Source organism: Bison bison, unplaced genomic scaffold (assembly GCF_000754665.1).
Source record: "Bison bison bison isolate TAMUID 2011002044 unplaced genomic scaffold, Bison_UMD1.0 scf7180017864037, whole genome shotgun sequence".
NCBI classification, from domain to species: Eukaryota; Metazoa; Chordata; class Mammalia; order Artiodactyla; family Bovidae; genus Bison; species Bison bison.
In genome coordinates, this window is record NW_011494609.1 from 7258359 (window position 1) to 7276102 (window position 17744).

The 17744-nt window shown below is 46.4% G+C and overlaps 1 protein-coding gene across 2 annotated transcripts in view; it reads right to left on the bottom strand.

Moving 5' to 3' along the window:
• TRAPPC10 (trafficking protein particle complex 10) overlaps window positions 1-17744 on the bottom strand; it is a 75852-nt gene that overhangs the window by 33953 nt on the left and 24155 nt on the right. For both annotated transcript variants that reach the window (XM_010834899.1, XM_010834898.1), the window contains exons 4-7: window positions 10322-10518; window positions 7894-8089; window positions 5987-6098; window positions 3298-3545 (exon numbers count right to left, since the gene is read on the bottom strand). In XM_010834899.1, coding sequence (XP_010833201.1) covers window positions 3298-3545; window positions 5987-6098; window positions 7894-8089; window positions 10322-10518 — 753 coding nt within the window. The remainder of the gene's footprint in view (window positions 1-3297; window positions 3546-5986; window positions 6099-7893; window positions 8090-10321; window positions 10519-17744) is intronic.

The window sequence follows — 17744 nt, forward strand, 5'->3', positions numbered from 1 at the left end:
CCCACCCCGCCCTGGAACAGCTTGCTCTGATGGCCCGGCAGCTCTGGGCTCTGAGAGCCCCCTCACACAGCTGGCTCTGTGCACAAACTGGGGGTTTCTTGAGGTCAAGCAGGTCTCGTTTCTTCCTCAGGAGTGGGCCCTCTCTCCCCTCACCACTGTGTGTGGTCAGCTGCTTTCTCAACGGTGCTGGGCAGTTCCTTCTCTAACCCTCTTTCCCTCTTCCTGAGGCTCATCGGCTCTTATTGACATCAGCGCCCTCCCCGGTTGCCTCCTGCTCCGTCCACTCCCACTCCTCTCACAGTTCGGGTCCTCCCTCAGGGCTCAAGGTCACGTGATGAGCAAGTACTTGAGGACCCTGAGGTTCGCTCCTCTGCAAAGCCTCTGCTCTGTCCTCCGTGGGGCCTGAACCCAGGAATGCCAACGCCAGCTGGCAGGCCTGGATGGCAGGCCTTGTCCATCCTGCTCAGCCTGCAGCTTCTCCCACACACAGTCTGGGCGCAGGCCTCTCACGCATGGCGCTGGCCAGGCTCTAGATCCTGAAGAGTCCTGATCTCTTGGCCAGCCCTGTCTGTGAACATAATCAGAACCTATGCTGATAAAAGACAAGCCGGTACCGAGAAAAACACATTAACACAGAAATCCTCTGGGGAGTCATTATAACAAACATAGAACGACATTCTAGAAAATATCTTCCTTATATTGTTCTCACTTACCAATCTGGTAAAGATGAAAATATATACACGTATTACTTTTTTTCTTACCAAAGATGCAGGGAAAGAGTATTACTAGTATAAGTAAAAACGGGACGATCTTTCTAGAAAGCAATTTGACGATGTACACTAAAAGTGTTAAAGACAAGTGCAGTCTTCAACTGGCCACCCTACGTGTGAACGCACTGAGTAAGGGTGACGGACCAGGACACACACTCCTGCAACGGCAGACACTGCTGAACAGTCCCGAAGTCCAAACAGTCCTCTACACACACAAAGGCCACAGACCAACAAGAGAGCCTCTTACTTTAGAATAAGCAATGACATTTTCTTCTGCACATCTGTCTGTATTTTCCAAATTTATGCAGGAAATACACTAGACTTTTGGTAAACAGGTGGGGGAGGGTTTAAATGTTGTAGACAACAAAGAGATACTCTGTGACGGAGTCATCTGAGCCCCCACAGACCTGGCGCAACCTTAGGGCTATTGCTCCTGACACCAGCAGCACTGTGGGTAGGCACCCTTTCCACACTCACACACTGCCAAGCCGGGAGCTGGCCCCCGGCCTCAGCAGGCACCGCCGCAGGTGACGACCCCAGGCCACACCACGGAGGCGGCATCTGGCCACCTCAGCGTCTCCTACTCTCAGAGAAGATACTATAAATCAACTGATGCACCAACAAGGAAGTCACCACAACTTGCTTTACAAACCACAAAGAGCAAACACAGGCATCTTCTGCAAAAGAAACATCACAATAAGAAATGCACAAAATGGTTGCAATACATATGCTTTTGGCTTAATAAGGATAAATGACCAAACCTAACCCTAGAAGCACCACGTGCTGGCCCAACCTGCAAGCTGCCTGAGAAATGACTCTGCAGTGGCAGTTCTGCCCAGCTCTGTGTGGGGGAACCCAAGGCTCTACGCTGGCCTCTGGCCACGGACACGACTGTCAACAACAATCACCAGAAAGAAAGCTAGCAGACACAGGAAATGAGTTCTAGTTTTGAGAGCGGAATCAAGTATGCAGAAAAAATAAATAATTTTGAGTCTTGAATTTTCATTGTCTCCATAAAAATTTAAGGAAATTCTAAGAATAAAACTTATCCGCTTTATTGCCAACCGCAAAACTTCTTTAAGATATAAGGACCACCCCCAGCTCCCAAAACAACCTAGAGAGAGATCTCAGATGAGAAAGTAGAGAGAGGAGTTCTGTGCCTGGTGCCCCACATGCCCTCTCCAGGGAGAACACCATCACTAAGTCCTAAAGAGCCCTCCTGGGTGACCCCAATTTGAAGGTGCCAAGGCTGGACTGCTTGGGCTCTTAATACACTCCCATGTTTTCCCCTGATCCACTAACAAGAGAAAATCTCTCAGTTAGTAAATCTCTAGGCATCCCTGTCCCATTAATGAAGCAACCCCCTCAGCCCTGGAGTCTGTACAACTAGACTGGAATAGCCAAAGATTATCTCAACCTACTCGGTGACAGGTGGCCACAAGAACATCACCTCAAGGTGGAAAGTGTTCTTTTTTTCTCATATGTTCGATTAGATGTCCAAAGAAGAAAAATAATTTGATAAAATGTCCTAAATTCTCAAGTTTGTGGCTCAGCTAGGCTAGGCATCTCTTCTTTAGAAATTAGCACAATAGTTTATCTTATTGAGTCTGTTATTTAGCTTTTTAGGGAACATAAAACAGAAATGTCTATGATATGAAAACTACCCCTACCACCAGTGCCCTGGGTCTTCACTAACTGTGCCCCCAGAGCCCTGACGTGGAGCCCAACAGAAAGGACCGCAGCCTGCTGGGAGGATCCGAGTCTGCGACGAGTTAATTATGTTACCTGTAAGTCACCTAACCACTTCCACACCTACTTTCTTCCTTTATAAAATGGAATTAGACCCCCCTCTCAGTTCTTAACCAGGCAGTGGGAGCGGGTGCCTAAGAATCCTCTGAAAGTGTATGTAACAACTGGAGTGTGTATATGTGCAGTTTTCCATGTAAAGAGGTCACTAAAACAAAGAAGGTGAGGACGCCCGGAATGGACAGTCAGTAGCGCTCCCTTACCTCACTAAAATGTTTCCAATGCCAAGGGCAGGAAAAGAGCCCAGAGCCCTGGGGGTGTTAATCTAGAAAACCAAGTGTTCCGCTACAATGAACACCTTCAGCTAACTGTGTTCTTTCCCACACGCGTGCACACGTGTGCTTGTAACGTATCTCCATTAAACTGGGTGCTACTGATTAACGTGCACAGCTTGCTGTGTGTCACTCACATTGTCACCGGCACGCTCATGTGCAAATTCATGTATCTGAAAGGACAGCTCTGAAAGAAAACAAACACTGCCTGCGAAACCTGATTCTGCGTGTCCCCCAGACGAGTGATCTTGATCAGTGAGGCCCAGCTCCCACAGAACAAGCCAGGGTTACCTTAAAAATTATATTGAGAAACTCATCTAGGAGGCTCGCTGTGGGCCAATGTGAACTGCACTGTGTTGAGAGCAGAAGTTGTATTTTCTAGCAATTACTTAATCGGTTTCTACACCAACAGTCAGGAAGCGGGTAAATGGGGAAAAGAGACGACTCACTTCCAAGAGCTTCAGCTCCTGCACACAGCTGTGCAGCAGTTCTAGGGCGCGCTGAGCCACCTCCCACGGCCTCTGCAGGAAGAGGAGCAGGGTGCACTGGCGAGAGAACAGGTAACTGCGCAGATCTAACAGGGTGGCTTCTTGCCTCTGTATCAATTCGCGCTTCTCCATATCTATGGGCTTTCGGAGGATCAATCCATTCCAGCTCTTCACCGGCTGGCAGAAAAAAGTCAGCCAGTTGGCACCATCTAAACAAACACACATCGTGAAAGGCGCTGACTGCAGATTCCTTCACCTCACTGCGTGGGACCGTGAGCCCTAGGGGACCGATGGGCGGCTCAACTGCTGTTCGGCCCGAAGCGCCAGCCCCCCCTCGAGGCTGTGGGGAACCCAGCAAGGGACATAGGACAGAGTGCTCACTACAAGAACACCCACTCGGCACCTGGCATTGGGGGACAGGACAGAGGCCACAAGGCACAACGCCGTTGCAGGCCCCGAAGGTCGTGAACAAGCCAGGATGCGATCAGGCTGCCGGGCTGAGGGTCGGGGACACCTCAGGCTCCACAATCAGTCACCGGGGAGGAGGCAGGAGGCCGAGGCGGGAGTGTGCTATGGGGTTCCTCCCTACCGTGTGCGGGGGAGCAGCCTGGCCACGGGACAGTCTTTTTCTTCTTTCATCCCCACACTCTTCCTGACGTGTTTAAGCCTCCTGCCTGTCTGCCACTCAACCCTGTCAACACCTGAGCCCAGCTCCCAGAGGAAGGGCCCACAGGCACGAGGAAGCAGTAGTAGTGGGAAGCAGGGGGAACCTCCTCTAACTGTCGGAGATTTCCAACAAGGCCCCCCAATTCTAAGAGCCCAAAGACTCAAATATGGTTTTAAACTAAACACAAGCGTCTACAATAACAGGGTCATTCAATCTTAAGGAAAAAAACTTTTTGATCTACCGTTCTCTCTCACAGCCACCTCCCTGGACGTCCACGTCTACCCTGGCATGGTGGCATCGCTTCGTGGCCGCAGGGCCAGCGACAGCACCAGCGTCCCTCACGGACCTGAGCTGAGACTGAGCGGCTCACTGTCCATAAAGTGAGGTGTCCCCCCAGCTGTCAGGCCCTTCCTCAGCAGATCCCTCTGCTAAGGCCCCATCGGAGCCCACTTGGGTTTCCTGGCTCCCCCCCGTTTGGTCAGGCCTCTCTTGGAGGGCCTCCTAGGCCCCCATCTGACACTAACCAGCCTTAGCGCCACCCTCCCCCACACCTGCATCTGCTGCCCAGCCTGCACTTGCTACCCTCACTGCCTGACTCTAAGTGACATACTTGTTTTTCCATATGTCTCCCTTTCATGTAAACTCCATCAAAGAAGGAATTTTGTTGTGTTCCCTACTGTATTCAGAACAGGGAAGGCTCTCAAGAAGTATGTGTATGAATGAACAAAAATGAACCACCTTATCATTTCACTGTAAAAGCTGGTCCAGGCTTACTTTTGGATTTTAAATTGCCCCAGGTTTATTTTAAAACTGAGAGAACAAAGAAACTATGTGAAATATAAGAAACATGTAAGCTATCTGAGACACACACACACACACACATATATACACACATATATATATGTATAACATGGGTATGTAAGTTATAAGAAATGTAATTTAACTCCCTTTAAGTTTTCAAAATCTAATTAGTAAATTGCTGTAGTTATATGCTTTTGTCTGTGTCTCAGCAAAGTAAGAGATCCAAAGCTGAACTGAATGAAAACTGCCTGGAAGTGGGCCTCAGTGGGTGACATCGCATCACTCTGAGAACCAAGGCGGGGCCCACAGGCCAGGGGGGCGGGCCCTGCACCTCACTCCCTACAGGTCTCCTAGCAGACACGACAATGGCTCCTGGGAATCACGCCTTTCTTCAGACACTATGACAAAGGTTCTTAAAAGAACCCCCGATAAAGATGTCTATCATAGTACTGCTTGTGGTAGCAGAGTGGAGACAACCCAAATGCCCAGCACCAGGGGTGGCTGAATCAAGTCTAAGGAGCCCACACTGTGAAGCACTCTGCAGCTACTGTAGAAACAGCTTAGCACCTGACCTGTCCCCCTGAACAGATGCCTGCGATGGACTGCTAGTAAGAACAAGCTACAGACAAATGTCATGATAATGTGATGCCATTTCTACCAAAATAAATACCAAGCAAAGAACAGTGAGCACAATTACAAACTTTTTCTTTGTACACGGGTCACTGTGCTAGTTTCGTATTTTTAGAAAACTTTAAGACATCGTTAAAAAGATGAACACCCTTTACAATGGTGTCATGTAAGACTCACTGTAGTGAACACTCAAATATCACACAGACAACCTCTTAACCAAAGAAAAAGATCCCCCACACTATGTTAGCAAGGAGGCACAGCATCGGGAGCATCCCTAGACAGACAGCTCAAGCTGTAGAAATGACACTTTATATCTGAAAACAACTCCTTCAACACTTTGATTCCTCAAGATTCTTCCACAAGTGTGACTAACACCTAACCCTCATTTCACTCCCTATAGCAAGATGGGAATATATCCTGCATAATCTGTTTTTAAAAACCACGGAAGATTAGGTAATTAACATTAGGTAAATAACAGCAGCTTCCATAATAGTTAGAAGTGGGGAAAGCTATGGTGAGAAAAGAACTTGTTTCTAAAACTTCACTACTCACCCCCAGCACCAAAGTTGACAACATACTGAGAAAACAAGGCGTCCAGCTCATCGTACTGCACCAGAGCATCTTCAAACTGCTGTAGCATCTCAAAGACAAAGGCAAGCTCCTCCTAGTCACCCAAAGAAAGTTTAAAAAGGAAAACACAAAATTATAAATCAGTGTTTTGAAATAAGAAGCCAGGAAAGATCACAACAGAGAAAAGCAAGCAGCATTCTGAACAATGTTTATGCTAAGAAACAGAAAATCAAGTTAATGACCAGGCACAGACAGAAGCAGGAAAAGGCCAGCATGACTCCTGGAGTCCCTCTGTGACGTGCCAGGCCTGAGTGCTCGGCCTCTCGTCCTTGGTGCTTCCCTTGCTCCCCAGACAAACACTCTTTAATTAGAATTCTGCTCTATGGAATAGCGGAATCTTCTCCTTCCTTTACTTATTAAACCAACTACTTATTTATATCTATGGAGACACAAGGATGCTGATTCTATCCCACGGGGTGCATCTCTGGTCTGTCACTACTCATTTGCTGCACACACTGCTCCTGCTTTGGATGTCAGGAGGCCCCTGGAGGTGGTGTGTGTGCTCCTTTGACAGACCTCCAGCTTTTTCTTGAGCACCTGCTTACTTTCTGCTTCTACAAAATATTGTATTTTCCCTACATTAGCCCTGGAACCAATCATGTCCAGGAGCCCTGGCAACTTTTACTGGAGAATGCAGTTTAGAAACCAAGATCTTAGCACTAACTCTGCTCACTGCTACTGAGGTGTCATTTTTTCCAGACCCCATCAGAGGAGAGAGCAAAGCAATATTTACATGCACACGCATTAACCGCCACCCACACATACATCAATATTTCTGAATCTATCTACCCAGCCATCCAGTTATCCAACCACGAGTTCACACTGATTCTAAACCAATACCACTGTGTTCATTTGGACTCTTCTCTTTCCTTGTCACTACTCTTAGGAAATAAGTTTAATACAATTGAAGGGTAAAGAGACAGGGTGATCTGAAAGTTTTGTCATAGTCAGCCATACAGGAAATTATGAACACGTTCAAACTCCCTTATGTTGCCCAAAATCACCCAAATATCACCACGACAGGAGCATCAGAATAAGAGACAAACTTCAAAATTTCTAATTAGGGTCTTTTATTTATTCAAGGTTCATTATTTCTTCAGTAATTAATATGCAAGTGATATTTAAATATGAAAATTACAAAATATGAAAATCATGCTTTTCCAGGCAAAACATGGTGAACAAAGAACAAGGACCCTAACAGCAACACTCTCATCCCTCTGCAGTGCACAGAGGGTCTCCTCCCCCTAGCTCCTCTGTTTCACATCACTTTGTTCACTTAACACACTCTTCCTCTTAAAAAACAAGAGAACTGACTATAGACCACAATTTCTGGAAACCTAAACACTTTTGTAAGCTAGAGTAAAGAAACCAGCTTAAGACAATCTTTCATTGGAACCCAAAGTTATAAAACTATGGCGGAAACACACTTGGGACTCAAGTAGTTCAACCACAGCGCCAGGCAGGCAGTAGACATCTCATCGTCAGGGCCGTCACCAGTGCTGGGCCCCACGGCCGAAGCCAGGCCCATGGTCGACAACCAGGAGGCCCGAGGCGCCGACAAAAGCAGACCTGCTCTGAGGACAAGGTCATTTCATAAAAGGCTAGATGCCAAGCTCTGAAGCAGCGAGGCAGCTGACACAGTACCTACTCAGGAGACCACCTCCGATCTTCCTTAATCAGCCATGAGAATGAAGCTGGCCACTGCACTGTCACTTGGTCTTATAAGCTACATCCATATGAATGACCGCAAGAGAGCTGCCTTATTCACAAGAATGAAGAGGGAGGGAAAGAGAAGGAAGCAGTCTCACTCTGCTTAGTCACTCAGGTACCTGCACCATGAAGTATTCACAGAAGCTCCAGCCTGGCTCGGTCCTCTTCTCTCTCAAGGTTCTCATGTCATCCTCAAACTTGCCTAGGTTTTTTGTAAAAGACATAAGAAGTAATGTCCTGAGTTTGGTCAGGAAGGCATTCCAGGATTCCTGAGTTCGGGAGGAGTCCTTCAAGGGATCGGAGAGTACGACACACCTGGGAAGACATGAACAGATTATGCAGAAAACACTCCAGGCACAGACCACCGCCCAACAGTGACCACGATCTTGGGATGCAAACGGGCTTCCTCCCTCCTCTTCCTTTCTTCCCTCTAGAACTGGTGACACACATCAGGCAGGTGATGAGACATCAGATGAGGAAATGGTTTCATCGTGAGCTGGTCTAAGGCTATGTAAGCAGTCAGTGAGTGCTGTTATGAGAGAGGTGCTGCAGAATGGATGGGGGGGTTATGATGAGTCACAAGACTCAGACCCTGTCTACAGGGTGCACTGGAAAATAAGGTGACTGCGCCTCAGTTCCCAAACCCCAGGTGCCCTGCCCACTTCAAAAACCTCTTAGGGTTCCCGGTGACTGACAGACTAAAAGGCAGGTGTTTAACATGGCACCTGAGGACCATGACAACATGGACCAGCCCGGGTGTCCAGCTCTGATTCCTACTCTCTGCAGTTCAAGCCCACTCAGCTTCTCGGGCTCTCCTGTCCTTCTACCCAACATGTTCCTGCTCGCCCCACACAACCCTGCTCGCTGACACACCCTCACTGACCCTCCCCCAGCCCCGCCCCAGCTGCTCCGAGCTCAGCCCCCCGATCCAGGACCAGCGCCATCAGTGCACCCTGCAAACACTTCTCACTGTTAGTCTGTCTCTCCCACCAGCTGAGCTCAAGAGCAGCGTCAATAAACAATAAATAAAGGCTCAGAAGGACAGGGCTTAACTTATGGGACTTCCCTGGTGGCTCATAAAGAATCCACCTGCAATGCTAGAGACTCAGGTTCGATCCCTGGGACAGGAGGATCCCATGGAAAAGGAAATGGCAGCCCACTCCAGTATTCTTGCCTGGAGAATCCCAGGGACAGAGGAGACTGGTGGGCTACAGACACAGGGTTGCAAAGACTCAGGGAGAACTGAGTGACTGAACAACAACAACAAAGGTATGATACAATTTCACTACAAAAAACTCTGTATCCACGGTGTACAAATCTCAAAGGCTTGTATAAAGTTACAAGTGTTTCCAGTGGATCTGGAAAAGATAACCTGTTCATCCAACAGGTGAAAAAGGTAAAACTTTCTTTATCCTTGAAAACAATATAATCTAGAGAGATGGGTAAATTTGAACTTAGAAATAACTTCTAAATATTGATGCTATGAATTTCAACATTTCTCCTCTATAAATACTTCACCTGAATTACCAGCAAGTGGCAAAATGAACAGATTTTAAGTTTCATTTCCTTTGGGCCCCATCATCCCCCCTGCAGGAAGGACTGATTTACCAGAGGACAAAGGGTGAAACAGCCACAGTCTAGACGGCCCACCAGATGAGTAATCAGTACCAAGAAGGAAATTTTAAAACTTGTAGCTGGCCTTAATTTCAGTCACCCCACTCACCTCACTCCACCGCATTAGATACTGTTTCTTCCCCTGAAAGATAAAGGGGTCCAGGCAGCTCACTCCTAAGCCCCATCCCACCATGGAAGTAACATCATTTGTTCACTGTATGAGCTGCTAGGGTCTGCTGGCTCAGCAGTTTCTCCTTAAGGCCTTAAAGATTGCAATCATCCACGTTTATTTCTGACCAGATGCAGAGTTCTCTACTACAGGGGTGGATGAAAAAAGAAACCTACATGAACAGCAACCACCGAAACAATATTTTCCTTCAGTGACCTGGTGCTTATCAACCAGACAATACATCCTTTACACTCTCCGTCCCTCATTAAGACTTTCAACGTTTACTGTTTCCAGATCTTCTCCTTATTAATTAAAGCAACAAACAAACTAAGCTTCAGAAATTCCCATCAAGCGTTGTTAACTCAGAAAAGGAGAACCCAAAGCAGCTGATGAAGTCAGGGCTGGTGGGGGCCAATCTAAGCAGAGCAGCGTCCACAGAGCAGGCACCAGTGTGGCAAGGAGCTCCGTGCAGGGGCCTCCCTGTCACTGGGATGCCGCTGCAAAGACAACACGTGACCCTGTGTCAGCAATACTCACCAAGAGCCTGGAAATGCACAAAAAGTTTTACCCAATTTTCCTTTTAGGGAATCCATTAAGGAGACAATTAAGGAGGGGCCTGGTCTCCTCGGCTGCATCCACCACATGCTCAAGCATCAGGCACAGGGCAGGCACTCACAGAGCAAATACTTATGATCACCTGGAAGCCAGTCAACTATCTCACCTAGATGTCAGCCCAATGAGGTTAACAGCAAACACACACGTACCTGTCACTCTGTTTATTACAGAAATCATTTCTTATTTTGTCCACAATGGAAGCTCGGGGAAGTATGTTGGTTTTGTTTTTTTTCTTGGCATCATTTTCAACCACCACAATTAACCAGTCCACGGAGCTATAAGCTTTCAGAACATTCTGCCACTTGGTGAGGTCATCCTTTACCGTAGCTTTATACACTTCAGTATCCTGAAAATAAATGAGTCAACGTGAACACAGATTTATCAACAGCCTGTAGTTTATAGGGCAAAAGAGCCTGATAACAGACAGCAGCAGGCTTTTCCGCTCTGGGGCACGGACACTCCATGGAGTCTGCGGCCGGCCCAGCTGCGGCGCTCAGGGCAGGCTCCCACCATGCCCCAGGTGCATGTCGTCCCTGAGCCCAGGGGCACCGAGGGGAGGTCCTCCAACGTCATGAGGAAGAGCTGGAAAGGCAGAGGGCCCAGCACGCTGCCCACCGAGACACACTCTGCTAAGAAGGCTGGGATTTTAAAACCCAGGTCTGCAGGGCTAGGGCCCTGGGCCCAAACACGGCAGGGTCCCCTCCGGTCACGGCCCCACCATGACAGGAAAGGGGAGCGGCCGGGCCCGCTGCAGGCCCACTGCCATCTAGGGGCGGGGGCTTCACCGTGGCTTCCTCCACAGCCCCATGGCACTCCAGGAGCCCCCAGAACCACTCCAACCTCAATGCCACTCGCAGGCCATGTCAGAGACAAGGCAGCTTTAGAGGTGACCCAGACAAAGAGGACAATCCAGGACTTTTGGAAATTTTTCTCATTCACATGGCCTCAACAGCGGAGCCAACATGGGCCTGGAAATCAAAGCTACTCCTGACTCGGGGCCTAAACGGCAGCCTGCTGGAGACGGTAGTCCTTCTGCCCCGGACATCAACAAGCCCAGCCTCAGCTCTCCTCCAGAGAGAAGCAGGGAGACACAAATTCTCCTTGCTTTGTAACTCTGTTTACAACTGATCTTATGCTCCATGAATCCACTCAGCAGATTAAGAGCGAAAATCGAAACCAAGATGCTTAACTCATTTCAGTATCAGATATTTTCAGACCTTTGGAAACTATAATTAATAGCTACTGTCTAAATATATTCTTTCCCTCTTTGAAGAAAAGGATTCCTTATTATTCTGCCCATATTTCCTCTGGATTTCTTTAGTCTCTTTTGAATAACACTCATGTGACTGATCCATGAATGAGTTAAATCTCAAATTCTGTATCAAGTCCCTCCCTTTCATTTAATCAGTAAGTGAAAAGTTCCAAAAGGCAGTACTTAAAAACGTTAAAAACTGTTAGGTCCTCAGTGTAACTCTGAAACAACTACAATCTGAAAAAGAACTTTTGGTTAAAAGGAAAACCATCCCGCAAAATTCTGATTTCTGTGAATTAATATCCAACAGTAACACACTCACAAACTGCTTATTTTCCACACAATGGCAGTGCTTAGGACCAGAAGTTTTACAGGGCTGGTGTTTTGTCAGAACACAGATACCTGACCCCTGGAAAGTGAAACCAGAAGGCCAGGGGGTGGCAGCCCAGGACCCAGCAGTTTCAAAATCAAAGCACAGATGCAGATCTCAAGGCCCACCGGACAGGGAGAGGTGAGGCAACATGATAAGTTCCAAGGAGGCCTTCCCAGGCGCCCTTTGCCAGAACCCACCACAAGGGGGGCAACCACACCCCAAGGGGACACCAGTCCCTCTCCTGGGGACGCTGTGGGTGGAAGCCTGCAGGGACTCTCAGAAGAGGCCTCAATGAGCAGCAGGAAGGACAGAGTCCCCCAAAGTCCTAGAGGAATCAGGACAGAACCCAGGCCATGGCTCACGATGGTGAGCAAACAACAAACATTCCAAGAGAGGCTCAGTGACTCTGCAGAAGAGGAACCCAAGCTGAACCCGTGGGGCTAAGGGTCTCTCAGGAAACCACAGTGAAGAGAGGAAAACCCCATCATGGAGGACAGTGAGTGCCTGGCTTCTCTGAGCTGGAGAAAGTCACACACACACAAAGGGAAGGAATGAGAACTGACCCTGGGTGCTGCACTGGAACTGGGTTGTGTGTATGCACACGTTCACATGCACGGGCACAAAGAGTTACATATGGAGGTGTAAACACACGTGTGGGGACACATACACACATGTATCCTCCAACCTATGCTGTCCTTAGTCGCTCAGTCTTGTCCAACCCTTTGCAACCTCATGGACTGCAGCCCACCAGGCTCCAATCTAGACAGCATATTAAAAATCAGAGACAAAGGTCCATATAGTCAAAGCTATGGTTTTTCCAATAATTATGTATGGATGTGGGAGTTGGATCATAAAGAAAGCTGAGCACTGAAGAAGATGCTTTCAAATTATGGTGCTGGAGAAGACTCTCGAGAGTCCTTTGGACAACAAGGAAATTAAATCAGTCAGTCCTAATGGAAATCAACCCTGAATATTCATTGGAAGGACGGATGCTGAAGCTAAAGCTCCAATACTTTGACCACCTGATGTGAAGAACCAACTCATTGGAAAAGACCCTGATGATGAGAAAGGTTGAGGGCAGGAGGCAGAGGATGAGATGGTTGGATGGCATCACTGACTCAATGGACATGAGTTTGAGCAAACTCCAGGAGATAGTGAAGGACAGGGAAGCCTGCTGTGGCTGCAGCTCATGGGGTCACAAGGAGTCGGATACAACTTGGCAACTGAACAACAACAACAGAAAGGATCAAATTTAAACGTAACTTAAATAAAGCACAAAGAAATTTTCTGGGATTACATAAAATAACAGCACCAAACAAGATAAAATTCACAATGTCTAGCATCCAATAAAAAACTGCCAAGCAGGTAAAGAAATAAGAATATATAAGATCTATAAAAAGCAGAAAAACCACTCAAAAGAAACAGACTCAGTAAATACAGATAACAGAGTTAGTAGACAAGGCCATTAAAATAGCTATTGCTGCCATATTTCATATGTTCATGAAGGCAGAGAAAGACTGATGCTAAGCAGAGACAGGAAAGATATTTTAAAAGAAGGAGAAGACCCCTGAGGAACTCAAAGAGATGAAAACCACAGTGTCTAAACTGAAAAATACACTGGGTAGGACTAAGAGCAGATTAGACACTGAAGAAGAAACAACCCGTTAACGTGAAGGCACAGGAATAGAAATTATCCAAACGAAACACAGATGAAGACTGATGACGCGCCCACAATGCAGTGACTCGGGAGGCGTCAAGTGACCTCACACAGAGCTAACGGAGTCCCCAAAGGAGAGAAGAGGAACAGAAAAAATAGTTGAAGAAATAATGACCAAAAATGTGCCAAATTTGATCAAAATTATAAATCCTGAAAGTAAAAAAGCAAAAACAAAAACCCAAAATCCAAGCACAAGAAATGAAGGTCCACCGTGGCACATCATAATCAAACTGCTTAAAATCACTGATAAAGAAAAAGAATCCTAAAACAACACAGGAGGACTTCTCTGGTGGTCCAGTGGCTAAGAATCCACCTGCCAATGCAGGGAACACTAGTTCCACCCCTGATAAGAGAAGACCCCACGTGCCATGGGACAGCTGGGCCTACGCACCACGACGGCTGAGCCTGCGCTCTAGAGCCCACGAGCCTCAGCTACTGGGCCCGTGCACCTCAGAGCCTGTGCTCCACAAGAGAGGCCACCACCACAAGAAACCCAGGCGCCACAACTGGAGAGAGCCCACGGGCAGCAACCAAGACCCAGGGCAGGCGTCAATTAGTCCATCAATTTGAAAAAAAAAAAAAAACACCAAAGGAAAGACATTTTATGTACAAAATAACAGTCAAAATTCAAAGATGTTTCATGGGTAACAATGGAAAGCAAAAGACAGTGAAGCAACATCTTCTAAGTGCTAAAAGCGGGGTGGCGGGGGGGCGCAGAGCAGGGAGAACCTTCGCACAAGACCTACCAGGGAAATATTCTCCAAAAATAAAGGCAAAATAAATAGCTCCTCAAATATTTAACGGCTGAGAAGAACTCATCACCAATGGCCCTGCACTATACAGAAGCAGAAAGAAGTCCTTCAGGCAGAAAGAAATGAACACCACCTGAAAACCTGGATGCACACAGGAAGGGGGTGCACTGGAAATGCTAAACACGCAGGCAGACATGAAAGACACACTTTCCCAGGTTTATTCTCTTTACAACACACTTGATGGTTTACAGCAAAAACAACAACCATGTACTGTGGGTCTACCACACACGTAAGGCTGAATGTACGCACAGTCACATGAGGCAGGGGCGAGAAAGGCAGTGCTGTGACCCCGCATACTGTCTCAAGCAGCACAGCAGACGTGAAGGAAGGAGGCGTAACTTACAGTGTGGACTACAAACCCGAAAGCAACCACTAAAATAACACAACGGAATTTTACTTCTAAATCTAAAATCCTAAACATTGTCAACTTGCTCCAGGAATTTTTCTTAATAAAAGGAAAAGTGAAAGTGAAGTCTCTCAGTCATGTCTGACTCTTTAGGACCCTACAGACTGTAGCCCACCAGGCTCCTCTGTCCATGGGATTTTCCAGGCAAGAATACTGGAGTGGGTTGCCATTTCCTTCTCCAGGGGATCTTCCCAACCCAGGGATCAAATTCAAATCTCCCACACTGTGGGCAGACTCTTTACCGTCTGAGCCACCATGGAATCCCATGGTGGGATTCTTTAGCCATGGAAATTTTCTTACTAGATGATAACCAAAACTAAAACAGAAAAAAAAAAACCTCCACAGGATTCCTACTAGGAAATGTAAGTTTAAGGAGGAAAAAAATCATCTATAATGTCCACCTGATGCAAAGAGCCAAATCACTGGAAAAGACCCTGATGCTGGGGAAGACTGAAGGCAGGAAGAAAAGGGGACAAGAGAGGATGAGATGGTTGGATGGCATCACTGACTCAATGGACACGAGTTTGAGCAAAGTCTGGGTAGTGAAGGACAGGAAAGCCTGGCGTGCTGTAATCCATGGGGTCACGACGAGTCAGACATGACTGAGTGACTCAACAACAACATAATGTCCACAAACACGAAATACATCTTGCAGTAAGAATGCAAGACTTCTATGAAAAACATTACAACACATTACAGAAGAACATTAAAAAGCCATGAAGAATGGCTCCCAGAGGAGAAGATCCATCATCATTAAAATTCTTCTCAGATGAATGTATTAACAGTTTCAAGGCAGTCCCAATCAAAACATCTCCAGTCTTCTGGTTTTTCCCTTTTCAATCAGTTATCTATGATTTTGTAACAAACCACTACAGAACAGACTGGCCCAGAAGACTGACTGTTCCCAAGTCTACAGCTCGTCTGCTCCACCTGGTGTCAGCTGTGGCCCTGGGATATATTTAAATTCACATCTTTAAAGACCTATATCACTAAAAACTTAAGAATGAAGATAAATGTATTTCCAACTCAAAACAACTAGGAAAAGAAAAAGTAAACTATAAGAAAACAAAAGGAAGGAGACAGTAAAAAATGAAAGCAGAAATTAATGAGATAGAAAACATACCAACTGTATACCAGACTAACAAATGAAAATCCTGGTTCTGGAGGAAAGGGGAGAATCAAACTAGCTAATTTCATCAAGAAAGAAAGAAAAAAAAACCAAAACACCAATACACAAAGTAAGAAATAACAATGGAGAAATAACTATTGACACAGAGCACACTTCAAAAGTCGAAAAAAGACTATTCATACGTCTCAATGGAAAGAGATTTTAAAATTTAACTGAAATGTAGAATTTGTAAGAAAAACACAGTTTATCAAAGTAGACAAATGGTTAAAACAGACCAACTTTCATGGAAGGGATACAGAACATAATCAAGAAACTATCCCATGAGAGTGCCAGGCCCAGACGATTTCTCAGAACTCTGTCAAGTTATGAATCAAGCATAACATTGATAGTGGAGTTGCTCAGTCATGTCTGACTCTTTGCGAGCCCATGGACTGCAGCCCACCAGGCTCCTCCGTCCATGTGATTTTCCAGGCAAGAATACTGGAGTGGGTTGCCATTTCCTTCTCCAGGGGATCTTCCCGACCCAGGGATCGAACCCGGGTCTCCCGCATTGTAGGCAGATGCTTTACCGTCTGAGCCACTAGGGAAGTAGCTAAACCTTATAAACACAATACACAAAAAAGTTAAAGACCAATCACTTGTGAATGCAGATGCAAAAAATCCTAAATAAAATGAACAGACACCAATGTCACATTAAGAAAATAATACTCTGACCAAGTGGAATACACCAGGAATACGAGTATGGTTCAAAAATACCCATTACCAGTAATGTAATTCAACGTATTAGTAGAGCTAAGTGAGAAAAATCGTATGATTATCTCCACCAGGTATGACAAAGCCTTTAAAAGAATTCAACAGTGTATTCCTAATTTAAAAAACTCTCGAGAAAATAGGAATGGATGGAAGTTCCTTCACACACTGACTCAAATCCACCTGATTCCCACAGCCAGCACCCTACTTACTGGGGGGTACCAATCACAGGCATTCCCACTGAACCAGGAACAAGGAAAAGATACCCACTGTCTCCACCACTAACAGACAATGTCCTAGACCAGGAAGGTAATCTGAGACATAAGAACTGAAAAGGAAGCAGTAAGACTCTGCAGGTGGCAAGATAGGATGACTGGAAAACCCTAGACTTTGGGGCCTGCAGATACTGGTTTTGAGAACCAATGACAAAACAAACTCAAACAATAAAAAAAATTCAGCAAGGTTAACATGAAAAAAAAAAAAAAAAACCAACAGTCTCTAAATACACAAAAAATCACCAACTGGAAGAAAATGTGAGAAAAAAATCCTACTGACAATAGCAACAAAAAAGGTAAAATACTTAGAAAAGGAATTGAATACTAAGGTTCATATGAAAAAATAAACATGCCAGGGCAACTAGGCAAACACTGAAAAGAACGACCCCTGAGAGCAACCAGCCCAGCCAGGTCTGAACGTGGACTGTCAGGCCCGGGAAAGCACGCACTGCACACAGGCTCTGAACTCTTCTCAGCCAGCCTGTTTCAGGCAGTCGTGTTTATAGCAACTCTGAAACCATTCTATGCACACTGCAGCCCTGAGCAGGTTAAGTGAAGGTGCCCATGTTGTCAGGGCCAGGGTGGATATAAACACAGAACAGGTTAAGGCAAGAAAGCACCCTGGGGTTAGGCTAAAATCAGAGGCATCGGTATCAAGTCATGATTTCTAAGACATGTGCTTTCAGAGCCCTGTGGAGTCAATTGGCACAGCAGCAGGGCCATTCCCGCCATGCCAGGGGGATCAAGGCCTTGAGAAAAAACGGCTGATTCCAACACAGGGGTAGCAAAGGGACAAGAACCCAGAATATTCTGTCATGTCTAAAGTTAGAAAGTGCTCAGAAGGCCACAGGAGCCAGT